This window comes from Chanodichthys erythropterus, chromosome 17 (assembly GCF_024489055.1).
Source record: "Chanodichthys erythropterus isolate Z2021 chromosome 17, ASM2448905v1, whole genome shotgun sequence".
NCBI lineage: Eukaryota > Metazoa > Chordata > Actinopteri > Cypriniformes > Xenocyprididae > Chanodichthys > Chanodichthys erythropterus.
In genome coordinates this window covers 32,571,044-32,586,345 of record NC_090237.1, presented here as the reverse complement: position 1 = coordinate 32,586,345, position 15,302 = coordinate 32,571,044, and the positions used below count along the sequence as shown (strand labels likewise).

General features: G+C 34.6%; 1 protein-coding gene across 8 annotated transcripts in view; it reads right to left on the bottom strand.

The window, feature by feature from the left end:
* The window catches only part of fndc3a (fibronectin type III domain containing 3A), a 96,730-nt gene that overhangs the window by 29,552 nt on the left and 51,876 nt on the right, over positions 1 to 15,302 (bottom strand). For 6 of the 8 annotated variants that reach the window (XM_067364682.1, XM_067364684.1, XM_067364683.1 and 3 more), the window contains 4 exons: positions 11,940 to 12,016; positions 11,321 to 11,570; positions 8,689 to 8,994; positions 7,101 to 7,159 (listed from right to left, as the gene is read on the bottom strand). In XM_067364682.1, coding sequence (XP_067220783.1) covers positions 7,101 to 7,159; positions 8,689 to 8,994; positions 11,321 to 11,570; positions 11,940 to 12,016 — 692 coding nt within the window. Of the gene's footprint in view, positions 1 to 7,100; positions 7,160 to 8,688; positions 8,995 to 11,320; positions 11,571 to 11,939; positions 12,017 to 13,768; positions 13,882 to 15,302 lie in introns of those variants that run through there. The other 2 variants (XM_067364690.1, XM_067364687.1) reach the window with 2 other exon arrangements.

The following is a 15,302-nucleotide window of genomic DNA, read 5'->3' as shown; positions in this document are numbered from 1 at the left end:
TAAAGTAAACTAATCATTTAAAGATTAATTTTTCAATTCCAGTGCCTGTTAGAAGACATCAAAGCTAATCTCAAAGTAAAAACTGAGAAATTATCCTATATAATTAAATATTTAATATCAGCAGATATAAATCCAATTTTGACCATATTATTAAAAAAATCTCAAATCTGTAATATCACTCAAAAGCCAATAACTTTTGTAAACCTGTAAAATTGATAGACCTTATTTCCAATATCTCTTTCCCCACTTTTCTTCTAGCGAATCTTGTTCCATCTTCTCAGTCTTCAGACCAAGCCTCACAAAATTTATTAGCTGGATTTTTGGTTTTCGCCACCGTTATGCCCAAACAAATTCAACAGAGTTGAATAAAAAGATGGAAGTCAGTTAACAAAGCGAAAAAAATATTAGCAGCATTTTCTGCATTTGTGTCTGCAAACTTGAATAGAATGAGTTTCTTGCCCAAGTCTTGTCTTATGTAAATTTAACAATAAGGATGAGCTAAACTACATATGGTCATAACTAATTTGTTATTTGACCAACTAGTTGATCTCAAGTAAGCCCTGCATAATAGGGCTTAAATCGACTGTCATTTTACCTTGTATTATTTTGCCTATTTTAAATACATGTTTACAGACATAATTGTTGTTTGAACGAACTGTTATATATATTTGCACTAGCATATTGTATATGACAATTTAGTTCAAACTTTGATAGGTATTGTTTTGACAAGTAACAGACTAGGAGAAATCAGTAGCCGTGCAACCCCTACTGCATAATTAGGCTAACTTCAGGTCACATCCTCTAGACAAGATGAATGAAAATCTGTGTTTGTAAACTGAGTGAATGTGATGCATGAGGACCGCCAAGGGATTGTATACGGAGATGAAAAAGAAAAAAAATTAAATGAGTGCAAACTGATGTAACGATGCGTGATCTAAGTTGATCAAGCCGACAAACCAAATTTGTCTGACTTAGCGGAACCCATTTTGTTGTGTTCAACTGATTTCAGGTTAATTGTTCCCAGGGGCTAACTGACTATATTTAACTACACGCACTTGTTTATGTGGGAAATACATGCGTCGGCTTGTTTCGCCTGGAAAGAGTCACTTTAGTTTATTTTAATGACACATGGCGCTTCCCCTCCGGAACAAAAGAGAACTCCTGTTATGCAAGAGGGAATATTTTTAGCTTTATTCCAGTTGAGAAACAAGTGTCTCCTTTGGTTATGAATGCATGACTTGTACCTTTTGGGTTTTCAGACAAGAATATCTCAAGTTAGTGTGCATTACTAAGCCAAAACTAACTTAAAAAGAACCTATTTATCTGTGCCTCGCAGGGCATGATTCTCTCCTCTGCATTTTTCGCTACAACTTTTCTGTAGAAATAATCAGTCCGTTAATGATGTGACTGAACTACATAAATCTGACTGATATGTTTGACTTATTCTGAGCAGGCAAAATAAGTCAATAAATAACATGGGTACTGTTTTATGAGCTGTGATGTCAGCATACTTTGTGAAAATTAACAACCTGCATTTGCTTAATATTTTCAACATAAATTCAGGTAAAATTGGTAATTATGCAAAAACTAACTTGTAGACTTTTTAAAATGGTTTGTAGTGGCCTTAATTTATTTATTCATTATGGAGTTAAAGGGTTAATTCACCCAAAAATGAAAATAAAGTAATTTATTACTCACCCTCATGTCGTTCTACACCAGTAAGACCTTTGTTGATCTTCGGAACAAAAATTAAGATATTTTTGATCAAATCCGATGGCCGATTTCAAAACACTGCTTCATGAAGGTTCAGAGCTTTACGAATCGAATCAGTGGTTCAGAGCGCCAAAATCATGTGATTTCAGCAGTTTGATACGTGATCTGTATCACTGATTCGACACAAAAGATTTGTAATGCTCCAAAGCAGTGTTTTGAAATCGGCCTTCACTAGATATTGTTAAAAAGTCGTTTTTTGAGCACAAAAAAATATTTTTGTCGCTTTATAATATTAAGGTAGAACCACCATACTCACGTGAACTGATTTAACCCTCTGGAGTCTGTGGCTGATTTGGGGCCTTGAGAAGTTTTGACATGCCCTGACATTTGTGCTTTTTTCAGTTGTTCATAAACATATTAATGGAAAAAGTGTCATTACACTGTATTCAGCACAAACTAGGCTACAATAATATGTGAGGAACATGTATATACATGTTTGTATTTTTGAAGGAATAACGTTTATCCGTGGTTATTGAAGTACAAAAAACTTAAGTCACTGAAATAAGGCCAAAAAATATTATATATGTGTTCACAAGACTTCTGGGTATTGGAGGTTGTAGACTAGAGGTTTTGCTTCAAAATTATGTAAAAATGATCCTGTCTTATCGTTCATATAAAACAATTTATTGATTTAAATTTTGTAAGTCACTTTTTGTCAAGAAACACAGTATGCGTGATTCATCATTAATAATTGATCATTTACACCTGAGAAAACAAAAGAATCGCATAATGACCTGTAATGATCTGCATATTAATGAGGCCTTTCAGTCAGGTAGGCTGTGAAAAAACCCTCTGTGATCATGTCTCAAGCTCATGAAAAAACAGCAATACTGTGAAATATTATTACAATTTAAAATAATGGTATTCTATTATATACTTTAAAATATAATGTATTACTGTGATGCAAAGTGTCTGAACAATTATGTTACCTCTATGGCATTTCATATAGTTTTTTAGCTTATAAGCATGCACATTTGGAGAAACTTTGATGGACTCTGTGCACATTTAGTCCACAAATGCCTCCTAAAGAAGAATAGGCCATGTGACAATCCAGGAACTAACCAAACTAACAGAGGCTTCCAGAGATCGCTAACTATGGCTATGCAAAACACTTTTGAAGACAATAAATACACGATTGAGACGATGTATACATGTATTGCTCAGAATTTGCATCTGAATAGCACTGGCTCTGTGGGCGTGGCCACATTAGTGGATAATGAGCTGAATTACGGACTTCTGACATGGCTCTTTTTTCATACAGATTACATAAACAGAATATTTGTTTTCGAACCTGACATTTCAACGTTTTTTTTTAAACATAAGTCTCATTTTTGTGTCATTAGTATTCACTAAGTTACACTTCATTTTCTGAGAACTATCAGATTGGACTTCGTTCAGAGGGAGACAACAGATCACGCATCATGTTAGTTTTCTTTATTTTCTGAAATGCACAACATTGTGTTTTTACTCTGAGTATACACAAATAAAAGAAGATATTCAACAGATTAAAATGGTGTATAACTCTTAATTGTATGTGCAACAATGACGCAGTATTCTGAGTCTCTTTCACACTGGTAAAAAAAAAAAACTACAGAGTGTTTAATATGTTTTTAGTACCTTTATGGATCTTGAGAGAGGAAGTACCATTGCGGTCTATAAAGGCCTCGCTGAGGCATCAGATTTAATCAAAAATATCTTAATTTGTGTTCCGAAGATGAACAAAGGTCTTACGGGTGTATAACGACATGAGGGTGCGTAATAAATGACATTATTTTCATTTTTGGGTGAACTAACCCTTTAAGAAAACTATGGTCCACTTTTCCACCAACAAATTTTATTCCATCCCCACCAAATTTGTCTCAATCTTTAGACCAAGCCTTGCAAAAGTTATTGGCTGAATGTTTGGTTTTCGCCAACTTTATGCCCAAAGGAAGTCAACATAGTTGAATAAAAGATGGAAGTCAGACTGTATCCTGACAAAGCTTTGAGAACAAAACTAGTCATTCCTATCACACTAATATTCAAATGTCAGCCATATTGTCTGAATTTTGTAACATTTTGATGCATTGAAGGTGTTTGAAAATTTTATGTCCAAAATGTGTAATCGAAATTTTCTTCTAATCTAAATTAAAAAAAATATATGGCTACTAAAATAAAATATTTCAGGTTTTTTGTTTTATATCAATTACAAATTGAGAAAGCAGATCTTGACAATGGTGAAGGTGTATTTTTTTTTTTTTTTTTAATTTAAAGATAAACAATGAAAAAAAAAAATAAATTAATAAATCTCTCTTGATCACTTGCATGCCAATGGTGGTGACACTAGTATGCATGTCGAGGTTCGGGGACATACTGTACATACTGCAAAAATTATCTAAACAGCATGCTTAAATAGACTTTTTAAAATATATTTGTAGTGCCCCTATTTATTCATATCTCAAGGACTATAGCAATTAAAAAATAAATGCTGCTCAAGACATAATGTTCAAAAAAAGGTTTGAATGTCTAATGAAAAAGGATCAAGATCATTATTATAGTGATTACAGTAGTTCCGCCAAAACTGAACACACTGTTTCATGAAAACACCAATAAACCAGAGCCCACCACACCACCAGAGACAAGACAGCCATTTAGCTTCCTCGATGAATCAAATCAAATACAGCATTAATGACCCATTATGGAGAGCCATTACTGTCTTCTTCTGGGGACTGTAATCATGCAGGGATGTAGAGTTTTTGAGACCGTGGAAATGACTGTCATTAAGAAATCTGTTGACGCAGCAAGCAGTCTTACAGTCCTTCAGAAGGCCAATGAGAAGAGTGTCAAAATGTAGCATAAAGGCCTTTCCAATCGCTCACTTAGAGAAACAGTATGCCAATATCTGTACATTTATTCCATTGTTAGACTGATGTATTGGCCAGGCAGGCTAATTAAAGGGTTAGTTCACCTAAAAATTAAAATGCTGTCATCATTTACTCACTCTCATGTCGTTCCAAGCCCATAAGACTTTTGTTCAACGTTGAAGCACAAATGAAGATGTTCTCAATGAAATCTGAGATTTCTGTCCCTCCGTTGAAAGTCTATTCGTCCAAAACTCTTATGTTCATAAAGAGATTGTAAAATAATTCCATTTGAATTTAGCAGTTTAATCCAATTCTTGATCGCTTTAGATGTGAATAAAAGCCTAAATTAAATCTGTTCATCATATAAACTTTGATCAACAAACACACAGAGCATTCAAAATTTGGTAAACGGAAGCTCAAGCATATTTGACGTGTTACATCAACTTCTGCAAGAACCAAGACTAGGTTTGTTCTCAAACATCAAACAAGTACGGTTGAGCTTCAGTTTATGTTTACTGATCGTCTGCTCACCATATAAAGCGATTTTCTTTTCGGAAGACTTGGATTAAACCACTCAATTAATGTGGATTTATTTAGTTTTTTTAAATTATGAACATTTTGAAGAGTTTTGGGTGAATAGACTTTCAATGGAAGGACAGAAATCTCTCAGATTTAATTAAAAATATCTTCATTTGTGTTTTGAAGATAAACAAAAGTCTTCTGGGTTTAGAGCGATTGATGACAATTCTCATTTTTGGGTAAACTAAACCTTTAATAGACTGATACTTGTCCAGTTTGAGATTATCAGGATTGTCCACCCTGAATTTTAAAATGTCAAGCCTTGCAAATGTATCCATTTTCAAAAAAGGGAGGATTTTGAATAAATATGGTTTGAAATAAGATTTTGCAAGCCAAGGTGGTAATTTCTAAATTATTTAAAGTCATCGCTAGATTCTAAACAAGCTAAAAAATGTATTTAAACTTTCATAAAGCTTTAAATGAAACATTTGGTCTGTTTGAATCTGCCATTCCTCTATGGTTCAACTGCTTAACAATGCTTTTTTTTCTCTTGGTGATCTACATCCTCTAAAGTTGGTTTCTGTCAGCTGTAAAGAATGTACAAGTTTTCAAGTTCAGTGAATCGAAATAACTTTTCTTTAGTATAAGAATAATGCTAACAGTTTGCTATATTCCTAAAACACTATACTAAATTAATTGGTTGAAGGTCAAAATTACAGTTCAAAGGGCTTTAAATTATACCAGACGAGGAATAAGGGTCTTATCTTGCGAAACGATTGGTCATTTTCGACAAAAATGTAAATGTATAAGCTTTATATAAACAAATGATTGCCTTCCATGTGGTTCCGGAACTGGCGCCACGTTCATTACGCAAGTTGAATAGGGAAGGCGTAGGACATACAGTGTAAACTTTTTGAAGAATACGGAAAGCGAAAGCATGTGCAAGGCAATCATTTTGTTTATAAAGCATATACATTTGTATTTTTGTTTTTAGAAAATTACAGATTGTTTCGCTAGATAAGACCCTTATTCCTGGTCTGGTATCGTTTACTGAAAACTACTGTTTGAACCTACCTGAAAAACACTGATTATTTAATTTGCATCTTTGTTCTATTGTATTTATTTGTGCTGTTGCTTGTAGTTTGATCATGTTCTTTTTTTATTAATGACTGTTTACTTGTCTTTAATAATCTTTGAAATTTATATTAGTTAAGCTAGTAGTTTCAGCTGTGATATCGAAATTAGAATTGAGAATTGTTAAATTTCACTGGTATCTAAAATTTTGTTATCATAACCTTATTTATTTATTATAATACAACAAAACAACAACAACAACTATTTTATTAATGTATTACTTTTTTGTGATGTGGCCAGTGAAATTTGAATAACTGAATTCATTGAATCGAACTGAAAATCTAGACTGATTTGAATTGAGATCTTGTGAATCAGAATCAAATCAGGACATCTATATCGATATCCAGCCCTAGTTTTAATATTTAATTGTAGAATAAATTGTAGAGTAAATTAAGTATTGCTAATTGTAATTTATTCAAAATTATTCAAAGCTGTATTTTCAGCATCATTAGTCCAGTCTTCAGTGTCACATGATTCTTCAGAAATCATTCTAATATGATGATGTGATGCTCAAGAAACATGTCTGATTATTATAAATGTTGAAAACAATTGTGCTGCTTCATATTTTGGTGGAAACTGATCCCTTGATGAATAGGAAGTTCAAAAGTACATTTTTTTGAAATACAAATCTTTTGATTGTGTCTTTACTGTCACTTTTAATCAACTCAATGCTTCCTTGATGAATAAATGCTGAATAAATGTATTAATTTCCTTTAAAAAAAAAAAACCCTCAAACTTCATGTTTGTTTGTGTTAACATTAAAGAATTTAAAATACAGAATATGCACATAAATATTAAAATATAAACACTTAAATAAAATCATCTCCTTACCACTGGTTTGCAGATGGAGTTTAAGCGTTCCTGAAGAGCCTTTGCTTCTTCGTCAAGTTCTGCATAATAAAAAGAAAAGCACATCTAGATAAGACAACTCCATTATAAACTGATTGAAGAAGAGGACAAGGCTTCACACTCAAGCGTGTCTCTTTAACACATAAAAGCCATTTATTTTCCATGAATGGATTAATAGATACACCAGCTAAGTTTAGCCGGCGTACAGTAGCTGCAGCCGAGCTCCTCCAGGCTGGAGTTTGTTAGCACTGATAAATGACTGAGTCAGTGCAGGAGTAATTACAGCTTATGTTATCTGCAGCAGCCTAAAGCTGAGGGAGCTAATGAGACCAGAGATGAGCTCTGCTCGGGCCTGTTTACAGCAGGGGAGGAGAGAGGGCCCGTCCCGGGAGCCCTGTTACATCTGCCGATGGGCTCATGGATGGACTTCTACCTGGAACCTGAGATATGATCGTCCTAGGAAAAAGAAGACTTAAATGGGACATTGATGTCTGTTAATGCTAATAACTACTTCTTAATAAGCCTCCATCAGTGACCGCATGCATGAGTAACTTGAGTTGGTTATTAACTGAGGGAGAGACAAGCAGTAAACATGTAATTCCCTGGTCATTTTAAGTAAGTTCATCTTTAATTAGATGTAGTAGGAGATTTTAATAAAAGTCTAATTCATGAAACGTTTTTTGTGCTGGAATCTGATTGGATAAGACAAAGCGGATACAAAATAGCTGATATATGCAAACCTATTAATGCACCAAGACTGTATATCTATACATCTCTCACTATCAGGCCAATAAACTGCAGTGGGGTTCAAAAGTCTGAGACAATACTGAAAAACTGATTTTCTTCATTTAAACATGAAAACACATACAGTTTTGGTTCACTGCAAAGTAAAAGAAAGCAGTAGTCTATTTAGTTAGCATTATGTGGTGACAGTGATAATGTGAACTGATTATCGTTTAACTTTTATTATGTCATTGTTTTCACTTACAGTAAATTTTTGTACTGATAGTATAATTTGTAACAATAAGTAAAAACACAAACCAAACAACATAAAACAAAAACATAACCAAAAAGAAACAAACAAAACGCAAACAAAACAAAACAAAACAAAACACAACAAATAAAAAAAAAAAACAACAAAAGAAAAACCTTGTGGTCTCAGTCTTTTGGACCCCATTAGATTACTACAAATAAATGTAATTATTTCTTTACCATTAGCTAAGTTTCCATCCAAAGTTGTGAATTTAACTTAAGCACAAAATTGGAATATCACATTAAGCATTTGCGCATCTTGGCATCTCCATCCAGCATATTTTTATGCAATATTCCAAAGTGCATCTGAAAATACGTGGATGGAAACATAGCTATTGATGTCTCGTATTGCTGATTCTATTGTTCTATAAAAGCAGTAAAAAGCTACGAGAGGCAGCAAGTAACATTTTCATAGAGTTAACACAGTTAAATCTGCTTCACATTGTGCCAAACGACACACTTTAACTGCATCCCGTGCCTTACTGCTTTATTCTAATGGTTCTAGGAACCCTAACTTATAGTCTACCTCCCTCCCTACCTCCAGACTCTGCCGCCTCCTCTCTTCCTGGGCTTTTGCCCAGGTCGGCGACAGCAGTGCTGGGCTGTGCCTGCTCCTCTGCGCCCTTACCCCCCAGCCCGTTCTGCAGATCTCCTCCTGAGGGTGGTGTTCCACGGCTCTTCTGTGGGGATGGAGGGGGACTGTCTTTGGAGGGGGCCAAGCCTCCACCACCCCCTCCGCCCACCCCTTGCCTCTCCTTCAGTTTCTTTTGCAGGCGCTCATAGGTTTTGCTAGCCCTTTCATCTCTGTGAGAAAATGCCGCGCGTCCGTGTGGGGGGTGAGTATCTGAGGATATTGGAAAATAGAGACATGTAAGGAATAATATGCAATGGAACACTGAATTATTGAAAACCAATGCACAGATGATAAACCTACTTTGGCATCTCCATTTAGAAATTAACTAAATGTTTTCTTTTATCCTACAAATGCAAAACGTTTAAGGAATTAGGGTCTGTAGTTAATATATTTATGTAAAATCAATAGTAGATTGTTTTGCCTAATATTATTTTAGTATATTTTATATACTATTATAGTATTTATTAATATTTTTAATTTTTAGATTTTTAGTTTACATTTAAATTTTAATTTAACTTTTAGTAACTTAACAATATAATAATTAAATATAAAATGTTTAAGTTACTAAAAGTTAAACTATCTATATACATATACACACACACACACACATATATATATATATATATACACATATATATATATATATATATATATATACATATATATACACACATATACACACACACATATACACACACGCATATACATATATATATACATATACATATACATATACATATACATATACATATACATATACATATATATATACATATATATATATATATATATATATATATACATATACATATACATATTACATATACATATATATATATATTAAATATATATATATATATATATATATATATATATATATATATATACATATACACACACACACACACATATATATATATATATATACACACACACACATATACACAGTGGGTACGGAAAGTATTCAGACCCCCTTAAATTTTTCACTCTGTTATATTGCAGCCATTTGCTGACATAATTTAAGTTCATTTTTTTCCTCAATGTACACAAAACACCCCATATTGACAGAAAAACACAGAATTGTTGACATTTTTGCAGATTAAAAAAGAAAAACTGAAATATCACATGGTCCTAAGTATTCAGACCCTTTGCTGTGACACTCATATTTAACTCAGGTGCTGTCCATTTCTTCTGATCATCCTTGAGATGGTTCTACACCTTCATTTGAGACCAGCTGTGTTTGATTATACTGACTGGACTTGATTAGGAAAGCCACACACCTGTCTATATAAGACCTTACAGCTCACAGTGCATGTCAGAGCAAATGAGAATCATGAGGTCAAAGGAACTGCCTGAAGAGCTCAGAGACAGAATTGTGGCAAGGCACAGATCTGGCCAAGGCTACAAAAAAATTTCTGCTGCACTTAAGGTTCCTAAGAGCACAGTGGCCTCCATAATCCTTAAATGGAAGACGTTTGGGATGACCAGAACCCTTCCTAGAGCTGGCCGTCCAGCCAAACTGAGCTATCGGGGGAGAAGAGCCTTGGTGAGAGGGGTAAAGAAGAACCCAAAGATCACTGTGGCTGAGCTCCAGAGATGCAGTTGGGAGATGGGAGAAAGTTGTAGAAAGTCAACCATCACTGCAGTGATCATCACTACCAGTCGGGGCTTTATGGCAGAGTGGCCAGACGGAAGCCTCTCCTCAGTGCAAGACACATGAAAGCCCGCATGGAGTTTGCCAAGATGGTGAGAAATAAGATTCTCTGGTCTGATGAGACCAAGATAGAACTTTTTGGCCTTGCTGTGGGGGTGTTTTTCAGCTGCAGGGACAGGACGACTGGCTGCAATCGAGGGAAAGATGAATGCGGCCAAGTACAGGGATATCCTGGATGAAAACCTTCTCCAGAGTGCTCAGGACCTCAGACTGGGCCGAAGGTTTACCTTCCAATAAGACAATGACCCTAAGCACACAGCTAAAATAACGAAGGAGTGGCTTCACAACAACTCCGTGACTGCTCTTAAATGGCCCAGCCAGAGCCCTGACTTAAACCCAATTGAGCATCTTGGAGAGACCTAAAAATGACTGTCCACCAACGTTTACCATCCAACCTGACAGAACTGGAGAGGATCTGCAAGGAGGAATGTCAGATGATCTCCAAATCCAGGTGTGAAAAACTTGTTGCATCTTTCCCAAAAAGACTCATGGCTGTATTAGATCAAAAGGGTGCTTCTACTAAATACTGAGCAAAGGGTCTGAATACTTAGGACCATGTGATATTTCAGTTTTTCCTTTTTTAATAAATCTGCAAAAATGTCAACAATTCTGTGTTTTTCTGTCAATATGGGGTGCTGTGTGTACATTAATGAGGAAAAAAAAAAAAACAAACTTAATTGATTTTAGCAAATGGCTGCAATATAACAAACAGTGAAACATTTAAGGGGGTCTGAATACTGTAGAGTCAGCAGTGGCGCCGCATGTTGTCCTCATTTTCTCCTCATTTTCTCCTGAAGCAAAAGTGCTTGTGTGTGTACTGACCCTGCTCTGAGTAGATGGTGGTGTGTGCTGGGTGGTACTGGGAGATGTACTGGGGGTTCATATCTCCGGTTCCTCCAGCCATGCCTGAGTACAGGTGAGCGGGAGCGTGCATGATGTGCGGGTGCGGGATGAAGGCCTGCAGGTGGGCATGGGGTGGAGGGGGCGGGTGGTGAAGTGGAGAATGGCCCCCCGGATGAAACTCCGTCTGAGGTAAGACCAACACCCGCCTGACTCCATTCTCCTCAATGATCTACATGGAAAGGGAGAGAAGTTAAGGCCCTGATAAACTTCAAGCAAAATCGAAGAATGTACTGGTGTGATGCCAATATTTTGTTGAAATACATAATATTTTGGAGATTTTGTTTAATCTATTCTACTGCGCTTATAGTGTGAAAGCCTCCTAAGGTAGCATTATTTTGCTGACTAATGTTTGGAACAGCCTTCCAAAGCACCTATGATGCCTGAAAACATTAGGTAGGAAGGTTAGGTAATAAGCTCAACAGGATTGGAAAAGGGCCATAGAGATTTAAATTTGACTGAAAATTGCATCCTTTTCACCAAACCAAAATAACAACTCAACCTATAAAAACCATAAAATAGTAGTACTGTAATGACTCACCTGCTGAACGTATCCAGGAGGCACATAGATTTGAGGCACTGAACCGTTTGGGGACATCATGGGAACCTGAGCAGGACCTGTGGAGGAAACATTATGAGCAGTGTTCAAACAATTCAGCTTTGCCATCACAGGAATAAATCACATTTTAAAATGAATGGAAATTTGTTATTTTAAATTAAATATTATTTCACTACATTATTGTTTTTATTGATGTTTGATCAAATAAATGCAGCCATGGCGATCCTAAGAGACTTTTTTCAAAAACAAAACATTATCATTTATAATAATAATAATAATGATAATAATATTATTATTATTATTATTATTATTATTATTATACAGACATCATTTCTGTTGCTATTCTTATTATTTTTCCTTTTAATATTATTCTTACTACTACTAAATTCTGGACAAAATGAGAATCAAAATTTTTAGTTGTTGCTGTTTAAAACGGAGATAATTCTTCTCCCACGATTCTGAATAGAAAACTGAACAAAATAACGTAGTTTACTAGAGCTTCTGAAAAAATGTTTATTGCTGCAGTCTCTTTAAAAAAAGTTTAATCAATTTGAATTATTTATAAAAAAAATAATAAAAAATAAAAAAAAAATTGGTGTGAATGAATAATTCAATGACATACAACAATTTCACTTGTTTCATTACTGGATGAATCAGTGTTTTAGAACAAATCTCTTGAATGAATGATTCAATGACATACATTTTTTAACGGTCACTCATTGCCACCTTCTGGTGGAACAATGTAACAGATACAACATTTATTTGAAATGTCAAAATACTTTCAAAAAGGTGATTTATTCTATTTTGATCACTACCATGGGCATCAGTGATTATATCCGAACTATAAACTTTTATCCCAGTACTTCTGTTATAATCTGAATTATTGTAAGACAGAAATAATAATACTGTGTGATAAAAAAAAAAAAAAACTGTTTCAGTCTAAGCTGTTTCATACCCATACATGACAACTGCTCTCTCTGAATCAGCGCCAACGCAGATCTGAATGTTCACTGTGATTGTACTTGTTAAAGATTTAGACAAAGCTGAATCGTTGACATTTAGGAATAAGATCGCAATCTTTTAATGATTAATCGTGCAGCTCTAACTACTACTATTATAATTATTACTACTATTAAAATATGCAGAGTAGTAGTTATTCCTTATGTTTAAAAACTTTTATTTGTGAAATCAGGTCATGTGGTGCTACCATAAATGAAAAATTTATTTTCCTTTTGAAAAAATTATTTTCCTAATAGTTTTTTTTTTTTTTTTTTTTTGCTGAAAAAGATTAAAATTTGTACACATGTATTCAAGGTATAAGGAAAATGCTAGGAAAAATGTTGAAAACGTGTTTTCAAAACCATACTGAACCTGCATGGACAAATCTTAATGTCATTGGGTGAGTAAATGACATTTTTAATTGAATTTAAATTTTCAAGTGAAACTCTGTCTGGAAAATCTGTCATAATTACAGCTGTGTGCAGTTCACTTTCACATCAAAAGAGTTCAGTTTTTGGTCCTACATTGATAAGCATATTTACTACATCAATGCAAATAATTCCTGACATTTACTTAGCTGGGTAAAGAAACACACTGATAAACGGCGGAGTCCGTGGAAGTATTAGCACTGGAGTGTTTGTTTCGGTAGAAACTGTGACTCAGCAAAGCCTGTTACAGATCGGCTCTTTCATGCCTTCCTTTGCAATCCGACACTTTCACTTTTAGAAAAGACTCGGAGAGCTTGTTAGAGCTGGATGATGCAAAGGACAGCAAACACGCACACAAATGCAAAACGACAAGTAAACACAGACCTCCATCCTGCTGTGCAGGTGTAGTTCCTTCGCTCATGGTAAAAGGGCAAAGCAACAGAGAAAATAACAGTCATCCACGAAGAACAGGAATGTGCGTGAGGGCTTGTATTTGCTTTTCGTCCTCTTCCCTCTCTTTAGTGCAAAGGTTTCTAGCTCCACCTCTCCAGGCTAGAGTCACCAGTCACAGGTAAAAGGTAAAAGTCCTCGGCACTACAACTACAGACTAAAGGGTCAATGTTTTGGCTGGTATGGTCAAGTTAACTCCTGCTAGTAGACACCCTAACTACACCATTCTGGAGGCAAAAAAAAACATTTTAATGGATGAAATAAAACAAAATATAAACAAAACAAATTAAAAAATATATATATTTTGTTCCATTGAATAAAAAAAAAAAAAAGCAAAAACAAAGCATTATTAAGCAAAAATAAAAAACAAAAAAACTGAACAAAACAAGCAAAGCCATCTAAGCATTTTAAATATTAATTAAATGTATTATTTTAATACAAATATACTATTATATTTAGAAATGAATTATATTTAGGAATAAAATTCCTACATAGAACGTAGCAACTGACTCCAACATGCACTCTTAAAGAGAAAGTGTCTACATTTATGCATTTAGCAGATGCTTTTATCTTAATGGACTTGCATTCACATTGCATTCAAGGTAAACATTTACATTTTATCGGTTCTTGCTTTTCCTGAGACCTCCTGACCTCGGTGTTGTTAATGCCATGCTATTTAAAGGGTTAGTTCACCCAAAAAAGAAATTTCTGTCATTAATTACTCACCCTCAAGTTCCAAACCCATAAGACCTTTGTTCATCTTCAGAAAACTTTATTCAACAGTTGCTTCTCTTGTTGTAAACAGTGCAGTGCTTCTGGGTTCTACGTCAGAATTGGCTAAGTAAGTACTGGCCAGCTACTGCATCTGCATCCCACGCATACGGCGTGGTGCTCGTTTACAGCGTCAGCCAATAATGAGCTGGCGTTCTGATGTAGAAAATCACTGTAGTCACATGTACTATTTTAATGATGTCTTTACAACCTCTATGAACCTTGAAAGTGCCGTCTATGGACAAGTCATATTCCTCACGGATTTCATAAAAAAAAAATCTTAATTTGTGTTCTGAAGATGAAAGAAGGTCTTATGGGTTTGGAACGACATGAGGGTGAGTAATTAATGACAAATTTCATTTTTGTGTGAACTAACCCTTAAAGCTATAGGAAAGGAAAATCTAATATCAGTAGAAGAATAATTAATCTTGGGAATGCCAATATAAAATACAAAAAACAAAAACAACAAAAAAAACACTGATAATATTATCACGGTTATGATGTTCTCCACTTTGTTTTAAATATTACCAGATACCATAGATTTTAATTTGCCATTGTATGACATTTTTGAAGAACAGTTCAATTCTCTTATATTTATAACACAATATTTTTCTCTTCTGTTTTTAAGTAGTCCGACAGTAGGACGACTACAAATGGCCATTCAGTATAAACATTCAGATCATTATTCACGTCACAC